Raw genomic sequence first — 24,541 nt, forward strand, 5'->3', positions numbered from 1 at the left:
TATAATTAAATGTATGTGAAACTCATACAACTTTTAATAAGTCTTTTGGCTAATGTACTTTAGTGTGATTGTTACCATGTTACATACCTGTTACATTGACATGGACAGTAGTGAATGCTGCCAGAGGCACTGCAGCGACATTCTGGGCCCGAACCTTCAGCACAAAGCTCTTTGTTGTTTCATAATCTAATGGCTCAGCTACTAGGATTGAAGCAGAACCATCCTCTCTGTTTGGAGTCAGATAGAAACGAATTGGCATGTTGGTCTCTGGAACAAGTCCATCTTCTAAATTATAGGTCACACGAGGGTCACCCAGGGGAGAAGTTGCTTTAATTGTCTGTGCAGTTGAAAATGTTCAAATAATCAGTTTTGTAGAGACAGAATTTTTTTAATACAAGTTATTTATGTGCAGCCTCCTCCCCAAATTCTTCAAAACTCTGTAAAAATCTAATCTTGTTCAATATATCTCTGTATTATCAGTCAGGTCAATTTCAATCAAAGATTACCACTCACCACATATTATGCTATACATATAGGGTGACCAGATAGCAAGTGTAAAAAATCAGGGCAGGAGTGAGGGGTAATAAGTGCCTGTATAAGACAAAGCCCTATACAATGGGGACATCTCATCACTTTTTATATATAACATATTTTACAATTATTTGACGAAGTTGTGTTAGTTTCTGGTTCTGTTCAACCAAACAGAATGAGACTGTCAATGTAAGAATATATATTGTCGGCCCGACAATCCTATTGATAAAATCACAAAATTAAAAAAAAAGAGCAATTAAGAAAGTCATGATGAGACAGAATCTCATATTTAAATAAACATTTAAATAGGAGTTTTTATTTACTAATACTAAGATAAGTTCTGTTCTCACATCTGTCCAAATCTATGGAAGTCAAGTGGAGGTTGCATAGATATAAATAAAAGAAAAGGAGTACATGTGGCACCTTAGAGACTAACCAATTTATTAATAAATTGGTTAGTCTCTAAGGTGCCACAAGTACTCCTTTTCTTTTTGCAAATACAGATTAACAAGGCTGCTACTCTGAAACCTGTCATAGATATAAATGAGAGCAAGGACTGGTCCATTATTTTAAACATTCTCAGAAATGAAAGTGACAGCAGATCAGTAGACATTTCACTCTTTAGGATTATAAAAACTAATAACAATTTTTAACCAAAGATGCATTTCCTGGTATTGCACAATCTATAAAAACAACTTACCACAATGGATGTATCTCGTGTGGTATTCTCTGGAATGACAACTTCATAACTGTCTCTTTCCCACAGTGGGGGCTGATTTTTTGCACTGGTAATTGTTACAGCTAGCTCAACCTTACTGCTCCTGTTTCCTCCATCTGTGGCAATAATCTCTTGAGTTGTAAATGATCTCTGAGTGAAAAAAATATGTTATTTCATTACTGGGTTTTCTGATCAGGGTTTGAGTTTGTTTCAGGTGACCAGATAGCAACTATGAAAAAACGGGATGGGGTGAGGGGTAATAGGCACCTATATAAGTCCCCAAAAATGGGACTGTCCCTATAAAAACGGGACATCTGTTCACCCTAAGTTTGTTAATTATTTCCCCTTCAAAAATGTAAGCCTTAGAAATCTTAGTATGACAGTATAAGACTCATTGAACAATGTGCCTTTTTAAAAAATTGTTTCTTTGCAGAAAACACCATACAAGTACACGGTATCCACACAGTACCTGTATAGTTAATGCACTGTAGCATGTGTGTACATGCACAAAACTGTACATACTGAGTATATACTTTTATACACACACTCACACACGTTTGTGTGTATGTAAATATTTGCAAAGCTATTATCAACATCTTTTCACATCTACAACCCACCAGACATCACGCTGAGGCATAATGCACCAGTTTGGTTCCCCATTTCTTTCATCTTCCACTGATGCACAGTAAGAGTCCTCTTTTGACATAACCACAACAGCAATAGCTCTATGCTTATCAGAACCCATTCATTTAAGAGAAAGGCCATATCCTCTGCTGTTGTAAATCAATGTAGCTATGCTGATTTACATCCTGTGAGGATCTGGTCCTCTGGAGTTTTCATCAAACCACTACTTTCCCCTTCCTTTGAGTTCTGCTGTGACTATAAACTATACACCTGAACTACTTCACCCGGAAGGTAAAAATTCATTTCTAGCCCGTATAACTATTTTAGTTACTTTCAAAAAAGACTAAAGATGTCAGACTATTATAACAATTTACATTTTAAAAAATAAAACAAACAATTTGAGGCAGAAGTCCTACTGATAGTTACTACTGAGTAGGATATAATTGTCATCTTGCTAGGCATATTAGCACAGAACTATGTGAATTGAACAGATAGTCAAAACATCTAAGGAAAAACTATGGCTTCTCTAACACAGGTATGCTTTGCAGCACAGGAGCCCTTCCCCATCCCAGCTCACCAATTTGGGGGACAGCCCTAATTTGGCTGCAGATATTGGGGAGTGCAAGGGGGTCCATTTGCCCAGCTGTCAGCAATAATGGCTCCAGAAGGGGCATCTCTAAGTGAGGTGATGTTAGAACCAAGATACTGAACTGCCCCTATGCCACCAGATCAGCAATGCCACTCAGGTGCTGCACCGTCTCCCCACTGCCCAGAGCATTACTGCCTCAGAAGAGGGATAATTTGGCCCACAGACTGCATAGAAAGAAAGAAAGAAAGAAAGAAAGAAAGAAAGAAAGAAAGAAAGAAAAGAAACGACTGTTCGTACAATCATTGGGTAGTATTATATCTTGACAGTCCTGTCAAGAAAGTGGAGTCAAATGGCAGCAATGATTTAATTAATCTAATAATCCCCCACTGTACATTAGAAAAAGATCAACCATGTAATTCCAAGTTGTGCTGTACAATCTGATACATTCAAAACACAATTCATTTCTTCCCCCAAAAGAAGTTTAAACATTATCAAGAAAAGGTTCTCCTTTAATGTGCATTTCACAGTGGTGTAAACTCAGCTCCCACTCAGCCATGGGACCCAGATGCAAGGAGGTAGGAAAGTTCTGCTGCTTGCCCCAGCTAATTGCTTGGCATGTTTCATAAGCATGTGTCCTAAAAAAATCTCTGGCGTTCCTGTGAGGCACACCTAGCCCATGCAGCTCTACCATTGAGACCTGTGGGGCACTCGGAAACAATAAGAAAATAAAAATAAATGAAATGTACCAGCATCCAAATTCTGTGTGTCAGTCTCACAACAGTTAAATTTAAAAGAAATAGCCAATATTTTCAAACTTGGGCATCTAAACCCTCTTTTTTTTTTTTTTTTTTTTACTTTGACAGGAGTTAGGGCTTTTTATTTAGGTGCTTAAACATGGGTTAAAGTACCAAATTTTAGGCATCCAGGTTTGAAAATTTTGTTCACAGTGCTTTCATCTTCCAGATGGAATATCCATGAGAGACAACTGAGTATATACCGCAGAGTGTACAAGGCACATTACAGCAGGGAGTTCACAATAGCAACAAAAGAACTTCAGACCCCTTGCATGCGTGAGCAAAGAGGAGGAAAGGCACAGGCGCCTCTCCCACAAATTTGTAGCTCTGTATAGAAGGCAGGTACAATTTTATTCTTACTGTTCTCTAAATTGGGAGGGTCAGGGTGGAGGTGTGGACATGGCCTTGACCCTGTCCATTCCCTCCAGGCTGCAGAGCTAGCCAGGCTCACAGGGAAGTGCGCACTGTACCTGAGGTATGGGTTGGTTGACATACACCCATCCTGTACTAGGATTCACTTGGAAATATGCTGGTTCTTCATTTGCTATGGAGAACGTTATCGCAGCATTTGAACCATAATCATCATCATGGGCTGCAACACGAAGAAAACTAGTCCCAACTTTTGTGTCTTCTCTCAGGAAATCTGGCAGAAGGAAAGCAGATTTGAAACTAACCCTTAACTCAGTGGAGCAATATGAGCAATTCTTTAAGAAACATTAAAAAATACTAAAGGAAAAACAAATGAGAGTTACACTTTATCCACTTTGTAGCTATACCATAGGAATCAAATTGGGTGTTCTGAAGAGCTGCTATCGATTGTGGGGAAATCAAATTATCAAAATTGATAATGGGGAGAAACAACAATTAAGTACATGGAATTGTTAACTAATTGTTTATCATGCGACTAGTTAAGAGAACACCAAATCAAAAGATGGAAGTATTGATGATTGCTATTCATGAGATTAGACTTAGGGGAACAATTAGTAAACTACTTAACTGTTGTTTCTCTCAGTTATCAACTTTGATAATTTGGTTTGTTTTCTTTTAATAATTTTAAAAATACATGGCACTGACAATTATGCATACACAATTACATAGATTTTTGACTCTATATTTTGTAAATTTTCATGCCAATCTGTAGTATGTATCTTATGCTAAAATGGATATGCATTTTTTTAAAAAGTTATTGAAAATGCTCCTGCACATATACAGTAGCCAGTTTTCAAACTGACAATATCTTTAATCACTAATTAGCTGCAAAATGTCTTTTTCCCAAAAAATTGTTAATTTTTTTTAACAACATCATGAACAAATTAATGAACAAATTAATAAGAACCATGAACAAAATGAACAACAACAACAAAAATTAAAAACTCTAAGGAAACTTAAATGGATGAAACTCAAATGGTAAAAATGAAGCATGCTACCAAAACCAAAACATGTTAACTGGAAAACAACATGAAGTAATAGTAAGGTCTGACCTTGCAATGTGATATGCACATTATTAACTTTACAGACCTGAGTAGTCTATAGACTACACTGGACTACACAGCTGAGTAGAGTTACTGACACATGTATGCGTTTGCAGGATTTTGCCACATGACAATACTCAGGAAGGACTCTGGGTCAAGATTGTGTCTGATACCACCACGTGCACTGTATAATGTTAAACGCACCAGTCTGACTGTAGTTGCACAGTAATTTTGCCAATAATACACAAGAGTAGGTGTAGGAAGGGTGAGGGAAACCAAAACAAAAATCTTAGACATCAGGTAAGCTCACGCTCAGGGTACTGAAACTCTATCCAATGACTCTCAATTACATTCATAGCGGGTGTTTTCAAATCTAGGATCATTATCATTTTGGTCCAGGATGACAACATTCATCTGACAGATTCCAATGAGAGGTTCTGCAGCCTGGTCTGTTGCTGTCACAGTAATAGGATATTCCCTTTGGTTTTCTCGATCAAATCTCTGAAGAGTTGTCAGGACCCCTGAAAACAGATTAAAGAGTTTTAATACTATGTATTTCACTAAAGACTTTTTTTTTCTTTGAAGCCATTTGGAACTCTTTTTTGTTTTTGACTGTCAAGTGGAAAAAAAGAACATTTTGAGCTACAACGTAATGGGCTAAAAATTCATCAGTGAATTGGTGTAAACTGCATGATGAATTACACACCCCAATCCTGCAAAGTCTTAAGAACTTCAGTAGCACGACTCATTTACCTAAGTTTGCACACCTAAGTCTTCGTGAGATCGGGGCCCTAATTTAGAAAAATGGATGTAACCACCAAGACAATTCTGAATGGGAGGAACTTATATTAATAGGTTGTGCAAAAGGAATCCAATTTTTAAGTCTTTGCAGAATCTGTCACGTTTTGTATGTTTTGCACCACTGGAATCCCAACCTGGATTTACATGCTGGAAAATGTGAATTTGCTAAGTATGTTTTCTGCTACAAAATACTGAAAACTGGGGGGGGAGGTGGTGTTTCTAGAAGTCCTTTGTTCTTTGAAAGAGACTTTTGAAACTGTCCTTCAGATATGTCATTCATATTTTATAAATTGATTTTCAGATAATGCACATTAAAAAAAATTAAAATCTATTTACTAATTAAAAATAAACATATCACACTGAAGAAGTACTTCTATACTTCAAAGATAACATAAATTCTAGTTAAGTTCAGAAGAGTTATCGAATTAAAAGCAGAGAAAGATTTGTTCACACTACATTTATATTTTATTTCAATATAACAAGTGGCTTGAGTCTCATGTTACTCAAACCAGTATCACACTGGTGTAACTGACTTCCACAGAGTTACTCTTGATTTACACAAGAGTAAATAAGATCAGACAGTAAGCCAAAAGGTTCTGTGATTTGTTTTACCTGTATCAGGATGAATACTGAATGCTGGTAAGGCACCATCTCTACGCATCATGCCATATTTCACTCTACCATTGGCTCCTTCATCAGCATCAGTTGCCTCAACCTGCAGTACAAATGTTCCCGAAGGCTGGTTCTCCAACACAGAAGCATGTTCCCGATAATACTGACACTAGGGAAAATACTCAAACATTTCACATGCCGTTTTACTTAAATTAACATAAATAAACTATTCAGACAGTCTGAGATATGTACATTTATTGTTCCTGAATATATCTTGAATAATCCATAACTTCACTTTTTACTTTGTGATTTTTAAGCTGTATGGAGATGCTTAGTGGCCCTATTTCTTGCAAGCAAGCAAAATATTTAGACAAAGTTTCTGCTGTCCCATATGCTTCTAATTTTAAGTGTCTTTTTCTCTGATAATTAATGCCTTATATAGAATGTGCACCCTGCTGCAATTTAAATGCAATGCAGTGTCAATTTAAAAAAAAAAAAAAAAAAAAGCTTTCAATACAAGATTGCTTTGCCAAGAATAGGTGAAGACTAACTGCACCTGATCCTTAATGACCTCAGGAAGAGTAGCTCACAATGCAAAATATGCAGTGGTGTCCACCCATATATCTGGGTGCAGTACCAGGCTCATAATGTTTTAGCAAAGAAAACTTTAAAATTAATCAGCATTGCTGAAAAAGCAATGTCAATTTATACTGCAGTCTCTCATAGGAACAAAACGTCTACATTAAATTCTTTATATTCAGTATTTAATAGAGATATTAAAAGGATGTAACAATAGATATAACACATGAATACTGTAATAAAATAAAATAAAAACAAATATTCAATTAAAAATACAGTTTAACATAAAATCTTTTCAATCTCTGTCCTTCAACATAAATCTGGACTTAAATGCCAAATCAATTAAGGAAGAAGTCTGCATACATTACAGAAGCATATTTGATTATTATAGTAAGTCTACTGTATATAAAGATATTACCTATCTGAGCTGGGGATACGGCTTGTGGCATATAAACAACTATTAATTTGACATACAGGACAATTTTTGTTTAGTAAAAGGTTAGGAGTTGTGCTTACACAACTCCTCACATATGACATACTGAACCCACTAAACCTTATCCTTTGAAGTTATAACACACATGACCTAATGTATTTACCTTCTGAAATATAGGTTTGTTATTGTTGACATCATCAATTCCCACGATGACCAGTGCTGTACTAGTGAGAGAGTGAGGCCCACCAGAGGCATTATCATCAGTAGCTGTGACATTAAGGATGTACTCTGTCCCCTGAAGCTTAGGAAGTGGGCCCAAGCGAAGTCGGATTAATCCTGGAAGATCAGTAACAATAGATTTTGTTTGTCTTTCTTGTTTTTCACCAATTGATAATTATTATTCCCCCACCACTAGCACTAACCACCACTTATGACTGATTTACACAAAAAGTAGCACTGATTTAACTAAAGGTGTGATTTTAAATCAATTTAGTTAAACAGGTGTAACTACATGTACACACATTCTTAATCTAATTTAATATCATTCATGCGAGTGGCTTGATCCAAACCCATTGATATCAACAGAAAGTCTCGCATTGACTTAAATGGATTTGGACTACCAGGGGTGGAAGTAGGGGTGAGGTTATACTGATTTACCTAAATCCGTTTCTAAATTGTAATTTTAAACTTTAAACTGTAATTGCAAGTCTCCTAACTCTGGCTACAGGGATAGTGACGTTTTTTTCCCCCAGAGCGAAATTATTTCTGCCAGTGAAACCCAGAAGTCTGAGCCAGCTTCCAAATTCAAATCCCCCACTTAATAACAGAATAACCTAGAGCTGTGTCTAAGGCTGGCTGCAAATACCCACAGGCTAGGTCTGTCTTAGTTTTGCAATCAGGTAACAGTACTGTACCTTAGGGCAAATCCTAAACCCACTTCCAGCCCAGGTAACTAGGCCAGGCACTGGGTAGATATGCAGTGGGAAGAGGAATCCTGACCCCAAAAGGCCACAGAGAATCTGTGGAGCCACTCCATGGAGGCTACTCCAGTAGAATATCTGGAATAGCCTCTGTAGGCCCTTATGCACCCCTCACAAACAAGGCAGGGAGAACCAGAGGAGCTGCCCCCCATATTCTGACACACAGATACCCTATTATACAGTGAGATTTCTGGGGCTGCACTGTACTCTGTGGAGGCTAGGGCAGGATTTGTCCATATGGGGATAATACAACTTATTACTATACATGTAATACTATGTATGCTAATTTCTATATCATAATACTGTTTATTTTCATATGGATTTATTTCAATGAATGTAGTTATTGTGTATTTACTGCATTCTCACGTTAAACACCACCAAAATGGCCGGCTCCTCCCTACATCCCCCCAGTGGCATCACCTGTCAGGCAGGACACAAAGGGACTGCCAGAGTAAGAGATGTGAAGGGTCCATTATATAAGCACATCAGACTGCAGCCATCTGAGAAAGTACAGTGAGCAGCTGCCACTCTTTTGCACCAACATCCATCAATCATGTCTATTATTTATCTGGCATGATAGAAATTGTCACAGGATCAGTGTCACTCACTTTGCTTGCAAATGTCTTTTCTTTGCTTCAGCATTTATTTTTGACACATAGCTCAGCTTCACCTTGGCACTTCTGTGACAAAAGGGTATGACTATTTCTTTTACATTCTCTTATATTAAATCGCTGTAGGCTAGTGCATAAATCTTTTTAATTTCATCAAACTAACCAAAACCTAAATATATTACTGAAGAAAGCTGTTGCACCTAGAGTAACTTCCAGAGACAACAGAAAACTAATCTGGAAGCATTCACTACACAGTCTCACACATGTACCGACTGGGCCTGAGGTGCTAAGGGACAGATTATTGAAGGTATTTAGGCACGTAAAGATGCAGATAGTCACTGGGATTTTCAGAAACACCTGACTGAAATCAATGGGAGTCAAGTGCTTTTGAAAATCCCACTAGATGCCTCTGCATCTTTAGTCGCCTAAATACCTTTAAATTCTGTCCCTAAGAGCCTGCAACTCCCATCTGAAGTTGGGATGGGTTCAGTCCCCAGATTTGCAGCAGTTTCCTGCAGCATGTTAAATGGCATATATTTTTGGAACATTTCTGTTAAGTTTGAAATATGTTCAGAACTGTAACATTAATATTGCAAAAACACTATTTGCATTGAAATTAAAAACTTTCATGCTAAGTGAAACCCTATGACAGCGAAATGAACAGATTTGAACAGAAGGATCTATTATAGCTTTCTTCCCTGTGCTCAGCAGCCAGAGCTCACAGTTTGCAAAGACTCAGGGTCACATTCTGACAGCAGTTAAATCAGGTTTAATTAGGGCTGTCAAACGATTAAAAATTAACCGTGATTAATCGCACTGTTAAAGAATAATAGAATACTATTTATTTAAATATTTTTGGATGTTTTCTACATTTTCAAATATATTGATTTCAATTACCACACAGAATATAAAGTGTACAGTGCTCATTTTATATTATTATTTTTATTACAAATATTTGCATAGTAAAAATCAAAATAAATAGTATTTTTCAATTCACCTAATGCAAATAATGTAGTGCAATCTCTTTATCATGAAAGTTGAACTTACAAATGTAGAATTATGTACAAAAAACTTACTGCACTCAAAAATAAAACAATGTAAAACTTCAGAGCCTACAAGTCCACTCAGTCCTACTTCTTGTTCAGCCAATTGCTCAGACAAACAAGTTTGTTTACATTTGCAGGAGATAATGCTGCCTGCTTCTTGCTTACAATGTCATCTGAAAGTGAGAACAGGCATTCAAATGGCACTGTTGTAGCCAGCGTTGCAAGATATTTACGTGCCAGATGTGCTAAAGATTCATATGTCCATTCATGCTTCAACCACCATTCTAGAGGACATGCATCCATGCCAATGAAGGGTTTATGCACATTGGTTTCTACATGCAATTTTGGTTACTTGACAGAGTCACTAATTCAGGACAGGATAGTCTGTGGCACTTGGAATCACCACCTGTGGAGCATCTGCTCTGGGAAGGCAATCTCGTATTAGACAATGCTTAGACATGGGGCATGCAGCAGAAGCTTCAAGATAAAGAATGAAAGCCCTAGGAGGCACTACAACCCCCTCAGTACATGCAGGGAGACAACAGCAAAGGAAGGCAGGCAGCCAAGGTACCACACCCATAGCAAGAAGCATTTGTTGTGGGAGACAGCATGAGCAGGTAAAGGAGAAGTGCCATACACTAGGAGAGCATTGCAAGGAATGGGGCGAGAGGAACCATTTTAGCAAGGCATGCAGGAGCACAGGAAGTCTCAGAAGGATTCAGTCAGATTTGTACAAGAGGGGAATGGCATACCAGACAGTGGTGATGACACCATGACTCTCTTCTTGAGTCTGAGAGCATATTAGGTTCAGGAAAGCAACAAGGGACAATAGCAACTTCCGCGCATGCATCGGTCATAAAAGGGAAATGCCATGTGCGGGGCTTCCTACAGTGTGATTCCTCAGGGTGAACTGGACTCGAACACACCCCTTACAAAGAGCAAATACAATTTAATAATGTACAGTAAGAGCATAACGCAGCCTGTAGGAAAATGTGACTTAGTAACTACCCCAAAATATAACAGATGGTACCCACTGACGTTTGTGGTGATGGCATGTAAGCACATTCAAGGGAATACAGCCATGGATCTGATAAGCCATGGATCTGATCAGGGTGCAGCATCAGAATTTTACAGCTGCAACGCAAGAAGCAAAAGGAGTCTCATGGACAACAGAGACCATTTCAGAAGCATATGGGGATGTTTTCAAAGGTGACAAGTGCCTCAAAGGAAAGCTGCAACTGGAAGTAAGCCCCAGAGTGGAATCTGTGCTTACCACAAAGGAAAATTCCAGTGGCACTATGTAATCCAGTATACAAGGAGCTCAAAAGTTGGCAGAGCAGGGGTATATCAGCTTCTGTAGAGGCCAATATAGCCTGGGTAAGCAGCATAGGGGTGATAAAGAAGCCAAGAGGCAAACTGTACATCAGCATAGACCCAAAGCCACTGAACCAGGCAAGTAAAGATGTCACTATCCATTGCCAACAATTGATGACATCTTGATAGAACTCTCCAAAGCCAGAATCTTTACGATTTGTAATCTTTGTAGTTTTGGCACATAAGCTTGGATAAACAGTCAAGAATGATGATAATCTTTGCAACCCAACTTGGTTGGTACAGATGGCTGTGCATGCCAATGCACATAAGCTTATCACCAGAGATGTTCCAGAGAAATTTCACCTAAGTGCTGGATGCATTGCCTGGGATGAAAATAATTGCAGAACAGATCTTCATTGTAGGCAAAGGGAGCAATGATACAGAAACTGAATAAGACCATGACAGAAAACTACAAGCTTTTCTTCAGTGATGTAGAGACAAAAACATAAGACTCAACCCAGAAAAAAATGTGACTCAAACAGTGTGAGATGACATACACTGGACATCTGCTCACAGCAGAGGGACTAAAAGCAGAATCCAACAAGATCAAGGCAGTCAGAGCTATGCCAGCTCCAGTGGATGTGAAACGGGTATGGCACTTTATTGGAATGACATATTTTCTGTCCAAGTTCTATCCATACCTGGCTGCAGAAGAAGAACCCATACATCAGCTCACAATGCTGGATGTTGACTAACGCTCAGAGGTACCCAATAGTAAACATTTGACGTGCTGAAACAAATGATAACAGATGCCCCTGTCCTGAAGTACCACCAGCCAGAAGAAACATTGACACTCCAGTGTAATACCTCTGAGAAAGAACTGGGTATAGTTTTTTGCAGGAGCAGCCAGTTGCTTATGCCAACAGAGCCCTGTCAGAGACTGAACAGGGGCATGTCCAATTAGAAAAAGAACTTCTGGCTATTGTATTTGGAGTCCAGCAATTCCATTAGTACATCTATGGCAACTCAATAATAGTGCAATCAGAACACACTCCCCTAGAGACAATCATAGCAAAGCCTCTTCTTAGTGCTCCAGAGAGATTGCAGCACATGTTGATTCAACTTCAGCACTACCAGACAGAGATCAGATACTGTTCAGAATGACTACTGGTGTTAGCGGACATCGAGGCATATATACACAGCATCAGTGAGTTGGGAGAGGGGAATTAGGACACTAAAACTATTAACATGCTGCACTATCTCCCCAGTTTCAACAGCAAAGCTGATAGAAATCAAAGAGGCTACAGAAAAGGACATCCAACCACAGGCAGTCAAGACTGCAATACTAACAGGGAGGCCAGAAGACAAAAGCCAAGTACCAGTCGGAGCAGAACAACATTTTCAGATTGAAGATGAGATGAGTGTGCAGAGTGGAATTATATTCCAAGGGCAGAGAGCTGTTGTCCCTTCATCATTATGTAATGATGTCATACAAAAAATACACACCTCACACCTGGGCATTGACAGCTGTCTTAAGCAGGCCCAAGAGTGTGTTTACTGGCCGGGAACATATACACAACTACACTTCTTGATAGTAGGGCATGACACCTGCTTGTCATATGAGAGCTGTCCACCCTATCATGGGGAAAGGGGGGGAGCAGACTTATTCACCTTCAATGAAAAGCGATACTTGATTACTATGGACTGCTATCAAATTTTTGGGAGGTCAATGCCTTTCCTGATACAAAAAATAAGGTGGTGATTGGCAAACTGAAGGCCCGCTTTGTGAGATATGGCATTCTGGACACTATATCCCCTGACAACAGACCCCAACTTGCCTCAGAAAAATTCAAGGAATTTGCAAGCAAATGGGAGTTGAAGCACCACACCTCCTCCCCAGCCAAGGTGGAATCAGCTATGAAAACAGCTAAGAGACTGTTACACAAGACTATGCCTTGTGATTCAGATCCTCAGCATTCTGGTACACAGGAATACCCCAGTACAGGGGTGCCAAAACAGTCCAGCACAGGCAATGATGGGGAGAAGGACAAAACTCCGCTACCAGTCAGGGCCGCCCAGAGGATTCAGGGGGTCTTCAGCAGCTCGGGTCCTTCCGCTCTGGGTCTTCGGGGCACTTCGCCGAAGATATGGAGTGGAAGAACCCCCGCCGCCAAATTGCCGCCGAAGACCCGAAGCGGAAGAAGCAGTGGTGGGTCTTCGGGGGTGGGTCCTTCACTCCAGGTGTGTTCGGCGACACTGAAGGACCCGCTGCCAAAGTGCCGCCAAAAATTCTCCTGGGGAACCCTGAAAACTCTCCTGGGGGCCCCTGAAAACTCTCATGGGGGCCCCTGTGGGCCCAGGGCAAATTGCCCCACTTGCCCCCCTCTCTGGGCAGCCCTGGTACCAGTGAAAGGAGACCTGTTCCAGCCTGAAGTGTAGAGATAACATTGAGAGGAGATGGCCAACAATCAGAAAAAGCAGCACTAGAGTACAACAGGTCAGCTAAGAACCTACCAGCCCTGGAGACAGGCACTCCTGTGGGGATCCACCCATTAGAGAGACACCAGAAGGAATGGGCTAAAGGATCTGCAAGGGCTGCAGTGGGACTCACATCATATGAGGTGACTTCAGAAGAGAGACAAGTGACAGACTCAAGGAGCTCAAGCTATTTAGCTTAACAAAGAGAAGGTTAAGGGGTGACTTGATAACAGTCTATAAATACCTACACAGGGAACAAATATTTAATAATGAGCTCTTCAATCTAGCAGAGAAAGGTAAAACACAATCCAATGACCAGAAGTTGAAGATAGATAAATTCAGACTGAAAATAAGGCATACATTTTTAACAGTGAGAGTAATTACCCAGTGGAACAATTTATCACAGGTGGTTGTGGATTCTTCACCACTGACAATTTTTAAATCAAGATTGGATGTTCTTCTAAAAGAAGTAGGAATTATTTTGGGGGAGTTCTATGGAGTTCTACAATTTTCCCTTCTGGCCTTAGAATCTATATATTCAAAGGAACAGGAAGCACTTGTGAGCCAGCAGCCCAGAGAGAGCCTACAGAGATACAGCGGTTATCACAGAACAGAGAGACAGAAAACCACCGGAAAGGAGGAGACTGCAAAGACAGATAGTTTGCCAGACTTGGAGTCAGTGAGACAGAGATAGGTCACTCCCGGTATGGTGACATGTTGAGGAGACCAAACTATCTGGAAGACTACGAAACCATCTGAATCTGTGGTAAAGAGGAGACTTCAACTCGATATGTGTTAGCAACCTCTGTCTGAAAGAACATGTGTGGGGCTCTGGACACAAGCTATGTTTTTAATGTTTATATAAAATGTTTATAAAACAGGGAAGATGTATCATGATCAGTGGAAATGGAGTCAGAGGGCCCAGGTTTCCTGCAGTGACTTTTATCAAGGGAACACCAGGAAAACAGGGAATGCAAGGAGCTGGACTAGAAGCAATGCAGCCACATGGACAGAGCAGTGAACAGGGTTTAATAAAGTTCTACTTGTTCAATTTAACCTTCATTCAGCTTCATTCTTTGCTAATAAAACATGTATGCTGGCTCTCTTCAAGAGGTGAATTTCACCTAAGGGAGCACAAGGACTACCACACTGTGTCTGGTCCCTCATTGGATGCACAAGTGGCAAGGAGACTCCTTGTGCCCTTTTCTTCTCTGGGCATAAACAAGCTCTAAGTGAATGGACAGTGTCAGTACAAGGAGGACTTAAGGCTATGTCAGCATTATAAGTACTGGATATGGTACTACTCAGTTCAATAAAACGCTGTCCTCAATAATGCAAAACCACAGACCCTGCAGTCCTTATTCAGTCCTTCATTTGGCCCATTCCAACAAGTCAACAAGATTTTTGCCTACTTCAGGACTGCACGATGAGGTCTTAACATGCACAATATGCATCTATACCAGCATATGCTAAATCAGACAGTATAGTGCAATATCTTTGCACATCACAGTATACAGGTTATACTTTCTGACATCATTTTGTCTTTTTGACAAGAATGTTAGCGACCAAGAAAACAGCCACTCATATATTCAATATCAGATCAAAACAGTGCACATGGCACAAAGCTCTTCATGGCAATTCAAATCCCACACCAATTTTTGGAATATAATTTTTAGGAACATAAGTCATTCATTTCCTAGATAGCATGTTTTCCAGTTCCTTGGCTGAATGCTTTGGTAACTATGGAACTGAGACACAGCATATGTTTGCTGATTGGGTAACTATTCTCTCTCTGTTGACTGATTCAAACAGACAATGCAGTGAACAAACAGCCAGGCATGTTATAAAGTTGTTAGGAAAATGATATACATTAAACCCGAGTTAAGGAAGGAAGGATGGATTCTAAAGGTAGAAGAGTTAGATTATTTTTTACCGCATACTCTTATTGGTATTGTAGCAGCTCAACAAAAGCAGGATATCCCACCAAATAATTTTTACAGTTGCTAGCTATTAGAGACTGAATTCAACGTGCTGGTGTTTGAAAATAAACTGAAAACTTTCAATATTGCAGACAGAATAGCAATGGCAAATTTATCGTTACCTTTCTGAGGGTCAATAACAAAGTTTCCCTTTTGATTCCCTGCTACAATGTCATAAGTCACACCATCACCATCAGGGTCTATAGCACTGACTGCAGCAATCAACGTATTTGGGCCTGCATCTTCAGAAACAAAACTCCTGTAGCTGTTAAAAAGAATTGTAATGAGAAATTACAACATATGATGAAAAAGTCAAATTAAAATATATGTACAACTTAATGTATGTTTTAGAGCAGCATTTGTTGACTGTTTAAATGTAATGTAGAGGTTTATAGTTTAATGAATAATGCAATTAAGCTGATGAGATATTCTACCTTGTTAACCAGTGAAACAATAAAAGTTGGACATCAAATCAATCAATCAACAGACTCTTTCTGCTTTTCCCTTTAGTGGATTTCCCTTGCAAACTTCTAGGAAAAAGAAAGTTTACCTTCAACAAGGATTTGGGTGAAATGTGGGTTTCACCATTTTATCTACACACACACAGAACAAACAGAGAATGGACATATGAATGTCAGGTTATAATGTATCACACATTATACATGGGACCAGGGTACAGGGGTCATCATCATAGTTTATCACTCCAAAACCACAACCAAGACCTGGTGTCATCACTTATCTCAAATAGCTCCTCGGGAGTGCAAGATGTTGACAGAGGGAACTGTACCAGGCTGTGTCCAAGTGTTTGTCTAGGCTCTCCACATTCACATTTGGGGTCATCCCTCAACTTCCACTTGGTGAAATTATCACCAGTTTTTCCCATCCGAGCTCTCACTCGGTTTAGAGTACACTAGGATTTTTGTTCAAAATACAAAAAACAAAAAGAAAAGAAAAAACCAACAACCCCCCCCAAACCGCTAAACTATGAGTAAATGAAAAGCAGTAGCTCCACCACTCTTGGAAAGGATATCCTGTCCTGCTATCTGCCCACACAGCCAGCTCTGATCAACCCTGGCTCTCTCTGACCCACCCTCCACCTTTCAGACAATTAGTACTCACACAAGCTCCAGCATGGAGTAAGGATTGTGGTATCCATTAGGATTCTGGCCAGCACTTGTGCAGGGCAGGAAGGGGGGAGCAGGGATAGGAATAGTCTCCAACACCTTCCCTGTAATAATGTGAGTTCTCACTTCTAGTTGATACGTTTTCTCCCACTAACATAAAGTATGTTACAAATGTAAGTTATCTAGCATGTGTAGAGTAAAGAATTCTTTCAGGTGGAGCAGTGATTGGAACCTATACAGACATAATACTGGTTCACTTTGAGACTGATGATGAAGTCCTGCAAAACTTCCCAATAAGAATTTTTAGGAAATAAAAGATTTTTTTATAAAATTTACAAGCTTGAACTTTTTGCACTACAGATTAATGACTCATTCTTGTTCCTGCTTATATTAATGGAAATTTTGTCAGCAGCTTATCTCATGAGATTTCTGACATATTGGGATACATCCAGAAAAAAGACTTCTTCTAGTTTTGGATCTGACCCAAAACCAGGACTCCTGAAGAGCATTTGGATACAGGAATTCAAATATTAAAAACAAAAACTCAGGGAGGGAGATGTTGGATATGAGGCACCATTTCAGGTCAATCTCCATTTTAAAAAAATCTAATTTTGTTGCTACCATTTGAAGTAGCTATCCTACAAAGAATGATGACTCACAGGACCAAATTCTGTAGGAATGTTTAAGGATGTATAAGTTGGACTCAGACCCCATTAGTCTTACTTCCTCTGATTTGCCAACGTGTGAGTGAATGTAAAAGATTCTATGTTGGTATGATTTATATGGTGAGGAGCTGGAAGAAGATATAAGGAAGGGGAAGCTTACTTTAGCATACATGCTTTTATATGCTACTCTTCATTTCTTTTCTTGCTTCACTTGTCTCTTCTGGACATGATGTGTGAATTACACCAGCTTAGATTTACTACCAAATTCAGAGGTGATAAGTAAGGGTGAGTATAGTCTAAGTGTGTTTAAGTGAGCAAGTCTAAATTTAAATCAACCTATGGAATTCTAAACTGGTAGGACATTCATGCTGAAAGAACCAGAAGAAGGTTCAAGACTAACTCGGACTATTCAGGTTCATCAATGAAGAATGTTTCCCACAATCTTTTGAAATCATCTCTAAATTCTGTGATTAGGAACCAAACTTAAGGACTCATTTTACTGGGAGTATGAAATTTATGAGCTAAATCCTTGTGTAGTGTAAATCAGCGTAAGTCCACTCATTTCAATGAAGCTATGCCAATTTAAACCAGGTGAAGGGCTGGCCCTCTGAGCATGTCTCAGTTCCTGTGATAACCTAGCGATGTCAAGATGTAAAAATATAAGAACAATATTTTCAGAGTTTTAAAAACGTCTTATATATTTACATTGTTTGAGAAAACTCGGGTGCTTCATCATTCATGTTTGAAACACGGATTCTAACAGTTGCTGTCCCAGTCTTTGGCTCTTCTCCTTTATCTACAGCCATAATTATAAATTCATAAAGATGGCTGGGCCGCTCATAGTCCAACTGTGCTGCTGGGAAGATAGTACCATGTGAAGAAATGCTAAAATCTGGACTCAAAGTATAATATAATATTTCAGCGTTTTCTTCTGAATCACAGTCGCTGGCTGTCACTATTAAAACAGAAGAAAAAGACAATTCCTAGATTAAGGTCTAAGGATTAAAATGATAAAAACTTTAATACACAAATTAATGAATGGCATAAAATAACAGTAATAACATTTATTTTAACATGTGGTGCTTGAAATAACTTTTTAAGTAGTATAGGATATAGCATATTTCATACTGATTAACTATGGTTTGAAAACAAGCTGTAAAAAAAGCACATTGTTTACTTCAACGCTCAATATTTATATCTACAAGTAATCCTTCAGAGTCAGGCATTCAATTGCTTGGCTACTTCCACCCATTGTTATGCCTTTGTCTGCTAAATAGCCCTCTACTATCAAAAGTCTTCTTCCTATGTAGGTACTTATATTCTCATGCCCACCTGATTTGCCCCACTCACCCAAATTTACTTTGTCCCCAACAGGCTTGCCTCCTGCAAACACATGATTAGCTTCATATACAAGAGTGGTCGTACAGAGTTCAATTAGACTACTCATGTATAAAATTAAATATGTTCTTAAATACACAATCTAAAATAACACATTACTAGATTATAAATTTCATTTCCCATTCAAGAGATCAGTTTTCAATTATCTAATAATTTGCTGTTTTAACCTGTGTATACTTTTTCAAATCGTAGGAAAACTTAACTGAAGGAATAGCCTTAAATACAAATGCAATTGTTTATTTTGATGTAAATCTGCTTTTCTTCCAGACTCTGCCCTTATTTATATAAATACTTTGATTTTTTTTTCGCCATTTCATGCATTACACAGAACTGCATAATTTAAAAGTGAGTTATTTGGTTATTTGGCAAAATTTTGCTCCCCTCACTCACCTAAACACAAATGCATACACGCAAAAGGCCCTGAATACAGGAGAACTGGTGTAGTTCAGTGGAATGGGATGGGGAGGATACAGCATGTGGACAGCCCACAGAGGCTCTGTGCATCATGGAGCTGTGTTCCATGAGGATTCCCTCTGTCCCAGTGCACAGGGTGGTTTCAAAGGTGCACAGAAGAGATGGGTTGATGGACTCACAACTTCTGACCATCTCCATCCTTCAGAAACAGACACAGCAGCTGCTGGGCTACTGCAACTCTAAGGATGTAATAGCAGCCACAGCATCTGCACTGCCACTTCATAATCCTACAGAAAAGATTTGTTTCCTTCCTTTCTCCTCCCTCTCCCAGCTTCTTTCAGCTGTGCACAGGGCAGAGGAGTTTATGCTTGTGAACCAATTCTGCAAGGTGCCAAGTACCTCCTCAAAGTTTTTGCGCATCCCACCCTAGAATTGACGGCTTGGTGCTTCAGAGGGAAAATTCTAATTAGCAGCAGAAAACAATTCTCATACTGACTGTAGTGAATAGATTTTAAAGTGCTAACCTTGCAGAAGTACAGTTGTCATGGGAACTGTTTCAGGAACATTGTCTTTGCTGTAGATTGACTGCTGGAATTCTGGGGCACAATCATTCTCATCTGTGATTACAACCAAAACCTGAATGGAAGAGATGAGAGCATTAAGTAGTATCAAAGAGGATCAGAGCAATGTCTTCACTGGTATAGATATATCTGATGCAAGGATTTTCCAAAAATAATCATCTTAGAGGATTTCAGAAGCTATAGCCCATAGGAAAAGCCATCTTTTTAGATTGTTCATTTCCTGCTGAGAACTGTCTTTATGTTAGACAGAAATTCTTAAGTAGTCACAACTGTCATATCCAAAAATTCTTCTACTGCAAGATTTTTCCATTTTTTCCTCATGGACATTGACTGTTATTTTCCTATTTAATTACAGGGCCAATGGATTCTCTGTTTTCTTAGCATTCTTTTTCACTAGTGCAGCTTGCAATACATTTTTATTATTTCTACCACTGTAAATACTAAAGCAACTAATTCTTCTGCCAAGCATATTACACTTTTAACAGTATAAATTTGCTGAGACCAGATTTTGAACTCAAAGACACTGGTGTAAATCAGGAGGTAAAAATATGGACTAGAGGTCAAATTCTGACTCCTAATGGTATTATAAAATGTTTTCATTCCTCTAAAACAAATATTATGGGTTTAATTCTCCTCTAACTTAGACCAATGCAAATCAGGAGTAACTCCACAGAAGCCAATGAAGCTACACCAGTGTAAAGAGATTGTAAGTAAAATTAGAATCACACACTATGTATTCACAAAGCCACCTCATTGTCCTCTTTCAAATACTATCTTAAAACTCTTCTCTGCTGAGATGCCTAAAACAATCAACAAAGGTTATCAGCAGACTGTATGCTCAGACCTCTGCTTACCATGCTGGCCAATGTCATCTCATTGTTTCCATGTGTTCCCCTGTCTTTTTATTGTGTCCCCGTTGTCTCGCATCTTATACTTAAATTGTAAGCTCTTTGGGGCAGGGAATGTGTCCTTGTTACATGACTGTACAGTGCTTAGCACAAGTTTCTGGTCTCTAATAAATAATATATGTACACTTCTGCTATATCTGTATTTCAATGATTTTTTCACCTTTAGAAAGGCTTTTAAGAGTACTGTGACTTGATGTCTTGTAGATACAATATATGCATTAAAAATTACCATTCCTTCATTTCTTATATGATTGTTCCCCATTCTTTAAGCTAAAAATCATTCTGTGTTCATATTCTCTGCTTTTTAAATGAAAATGTTGTAGAATATACACCATGCTCTGTACGCCAGTTTAGAACAAGGATACTGGCATCAGTTCTGGACTGGTGATATTTCTTCCCCTCTGAGCAGGCAAGGGCTGGGAATTGTGCAGAGTCAGTAAACTCAGCTCCTGAAGAGGAAGGAAGCATCTTACATGAATGGATCATTTCAGGAGCAGCATTAATGGGCTCTTGCCTCAACCAGAGACAAGGACACAACACAAAGACTAGGAGTACAGTGGGACAGAATGTGAGGTAGAAAGGAGGGGATGGGAACTAAAGCTATGAAGAACCTGGAAGAACCTGGATAAAGTGCAGGAAAATCATGGCTGTCCTGATCAAAGCAGAAGGATGTGGTGTTACCTCAGCTACACTGCTAAACTGCTCTTGGCTTTCTGTTGCTCCGATCAGAAGCAAGTATTGGTGCTGGTCACTCTCATAATCCACACTTCGAGTCAAGCTGATCTCTCCTGTCGCCTGACGGATGCTGAACAGTCCACTAGGATTAGTTAGCAAATTGTAGCTCAGGGAATTGTTTTGATATGACAAAGCAGAGACTGTAAGAAATCTGGATCAAAATGAAAAGCAAAAAGCGAAGAGAAAAGACATCAACACAAAATTACCATTTTCCTCTCTGACGTTCTTATCCACAAAAATAAACCTCTTATATTTATTTTCCTAATATTGTGATGTTGAATATTAGAATTATGAAATACCAGAATATGGCAAAAATGCAATAAATTGCAAACCCAGTCCTGCATGCCTGATGTAAGCAAAACTCACTGTAGTAAATGAGGATTGTATGTCAAGACTACAGGACTGGATGCTATTTTTATAAAATGCTCCTCAGACCTGCTATCTTGAGGCAAAACAGGTAAAAGCTAGAACCTTGGGAATATGATATACTTAGGATTAAAAATCCAGCCAGGCTATAAAGGGAGGATTTTGTTTTAGTTTTAACTGAATTTGCTTAGTCTGCCATGACAACATGTTGCAATGATTTTCAGTTAGGGAAATAAAGTTAAATCAAGAGCCAAAGGATTTAGCCTAATAAGGAAACAGTTAATTTCCTGTCCTGATCAGAGGATCTTAATGTTTGAAGAGCTAGCTGCTACAAAAGGAAAAAGCAGGTCAGTAATACAGTATATTTAAGATATAAGGCCATATGAAGGACCTTAAAAGATAAAAGTGAGATTCTTTAAATCTACTATCCTGTTTCCAATAAAATCGATGGGGGTCATGTACTGACTTCACTAGGAAAGGGACAGAGTCAAAGTAGCACACTACTTCACTCACTCATAGTGAGCTACTAATGACCCATATCATTTTTTAAAATAGGGGCCAATATATTTATATGGGAGAACCTTCAAAGTTCAATTCCTTTAAAATAAACACCCAGAACTGTGGATCTGAACTTTATTTGTATTTTGAAAACCTCTTGATCTGCAAAACTAAGTAATGTTGTCTTACAACATTTTCAAAAAAATTTATTCTCAATTTGATCTCTTTTGTTGGTGCATGCTGTCAGTGCTGATTGTGTTGAGGTTTGTGACCATCTTTAACTTGTAGATATTTAATACAAATTTAAAAGAAGAAAAATTACAAAAGAAACATTTTGAGTATTTCAAATAGAAAATACATCCCTCAGCCATTTGTTGCCTGATCATGCAAGGTGCTAAGAGCCTTGTGAAAGAAGATTCCCCCAAGCTCCAAGGAAGAGCAGGATCAGGCCCTTGATTTGCATGAAATGGCGAATAAAAACATTATACCTTTCAATAAATTATTAATGATTCCATTGCAAATATGTTACTAAGGTGGTGGGCATGGTTTGGTTCTAATCCTATAGAAAGTGCAATTGCTCTCTTAGATTGGGACAAATGCTTTTTGATAATGCCGAGGACACAGCCACTTGTTTTCAGCGCTCCTATTTCAGCATGCAATAACTTTAATGCTTTTATATACACCAAATGTTGATGTGCAAATGCAATTAAATGCCCAGTTATTTGTGTATTTGCCAATTTTGCCTACACAACATAGGCACAGTGTTTTCTGTTCCTTTAAGATATAGGCATTCAGAAGTGGGTCCTTATGAGTTTCATAATCATTCTCTGTGAGCAATATTTATACAATCTTTTCCATTTTGGATTTTTGTACCATTCATAGCACAGAAATCATCCCATGAGGATTTGCAGAGATTGGTACATCTCAGTTTATATGAGTACTTTCTTCCTGAATACTTGCATACTGCTGGCAATGACTTCTTTCAGAAGATCTGATATTGTGGTTGAAATTTTGAGGTATTGCCAAAGGTTGTGATAGGTCATATCTTGTTTGTTTTATTTATTATTTGTATTACTAGAGCACCTAGCAGCCCTAATCATGGACCAGGACCCCATTGTGCTAGACCAGGGATCAGCAACTTTTGGCACATGGCCTGCCAGAGTAAGCCCCCTGGCGGGCCGGGCCAGTTTGTTTACTTGCTGCGTCCGCAGGTCCGGCTGATCGCGGCTAGTGGGAGCCACTGTTTGCCGCTCCCGGCCAATGGGGACTGCGGGATGCGGCGGCCAGCACAGCCCTTAGCCTGCGCCGCTTCCCACAGCCCCCATTGGCCTGGGACGGCGAACCGCGACCAGTGGGAGCTCCGATCGGCCGAACCTGCGGATGCAGCAAGTAAACAAACTGGCCCAGTCCGCCAGGGGGCTTACTCTGCGCAAATTATGATGTCAGAATTTTTGGTGATATGTACACTGGCATGATAAGACAACAGAATGGAAAATCAAATGACCAAGCTTTGTGGTATCTTCATTTTTGCCCAGTAAGGAAAGCAGCATTCACAGCCTTTTGCTTTTTCTGGTTTTCATGTGAGGAACTTGTCACTTTTCCAAACATCAACACAGATCCTGAACTGGAAGAATACATAAAGAATATTTTCCCTTCTTGTTTAATGCTTCTAATTTGTCTTTGAGGTCATTTTTAAAAATAGGCACAACCAGTTTCTCCTATTATTACTAACATCCTTTACAAATATGAACATCTCATTCTTCACCACTACTTTTCCACATAAAATGATGACTACACAACAAATCAAACTATATCTATCTTAGATACTCCTTTCTCCAGGATAACTAACAGCCATTCATCATATCTGTTTGCAAACTGCAAATAACGTGAAGGCTTCTGGGTGATGATATCAAGGTTAAGCTAGTAGTCTGTGCTATAACCCCTGCTATTAACTGGTACTAGTATGACTTTTAACTGGTACTTACGATTTTCCTTGGAGCGTGTTTTCAGGAACATATGCAATATATGATATGTTGGTAAACTGTGGTGGTCGAAGCCCCGCAATCACAGAAACAGAAGCAGGAGACCCTTTATTACCAAGTTTATCCACTGCTAACACAGTCATTAGGTATTCCCTGTTCTTCACTAGTGGCAAACCTGTCGTTTTAATCCAACCACTGTCCTTCTCGACCTCAAATCTGTCTTCTCCACCTAAGCAGAAATATAAACCCAGAGACTGTTGTCAGGAAAATTTTGACTGGAGTAAAATTGGGAGAAAAACTCCCACTAGA

General features: G+C 39.1%; 1 protein-coding gene across 1 annotated transcript in view; it reads right to left on the minus strand.

Moving 5' to 3' along the window:
• LOC141996573 (neural-cadherin-like) overlaps nucleotides 1-24,541 on the minus strand; it is a 104,117-nt gene that overhangs the window by 43,663 nt on the left and 35,913 nt on the right. The window contains exons 3-13 of the mRNA XM_074968716.1: nucleotides 24,236-24,461; nucleotides 21,333-21,537; nucleotides 19,687-19,798; nucleotides 18,056-18,305; nucleotides 15,684-15,826; nucleotides 7,317-7,489; nucleotides 6,142-6,310; nucleotides 5,079-5,249; nucleotides 3,727-3,899; nucleotides 1,232-1,399; nucleotides 88-337 (exon numbers count right to left, since the gene is read on the minus strand). Coding sequence (XP_074824817.1) covers nucleotides 88-337; nucleotides 1,232-1,399; nucleotides 3,727-3,899; nucleotides 5,079-5,249; nucleotides 6,142-6,310; nucleotides 7,317-7,489; nucleotides 15,684-15,826; nucleotides 18,056-18,305; nucleotides 19,687-19,798; nucleotides 21,333-21,537; nucleotides 24,236-24,461 — 2,040 coding nt within the window. The remainder of the gene's footprint in view (nucleotides 1-87; nucleotides 338-1,231; nucleotides 1,400-3,726; nucleotides 3,900-5,078; nucleotides 5,250-6,141; nucleotides 6,311-7,316; nucleotides 7,490-15,683; nucleotides 15,827-18,055; nucleotides 18,306-19,686; nucleotides 19,799-21,332; nucleotides 21,538-24,235; nucleotides 24,462-24,541) is intronic.

Source organism: Natator depressus, chromosome 12 (assembly GCF_965152275.1).
Source record: "Natator depressus isolate rNatDep1 chromosome 12, rNatDep2.hap1, whole genome shotgun sequence".
In the NCBI taxonomy this organism is placed as follows: domain Eukaryota; kingdom Metazoa; phylum Chordata; order Testudines; family Cheloniidae; genus Natator; species Natator depressus.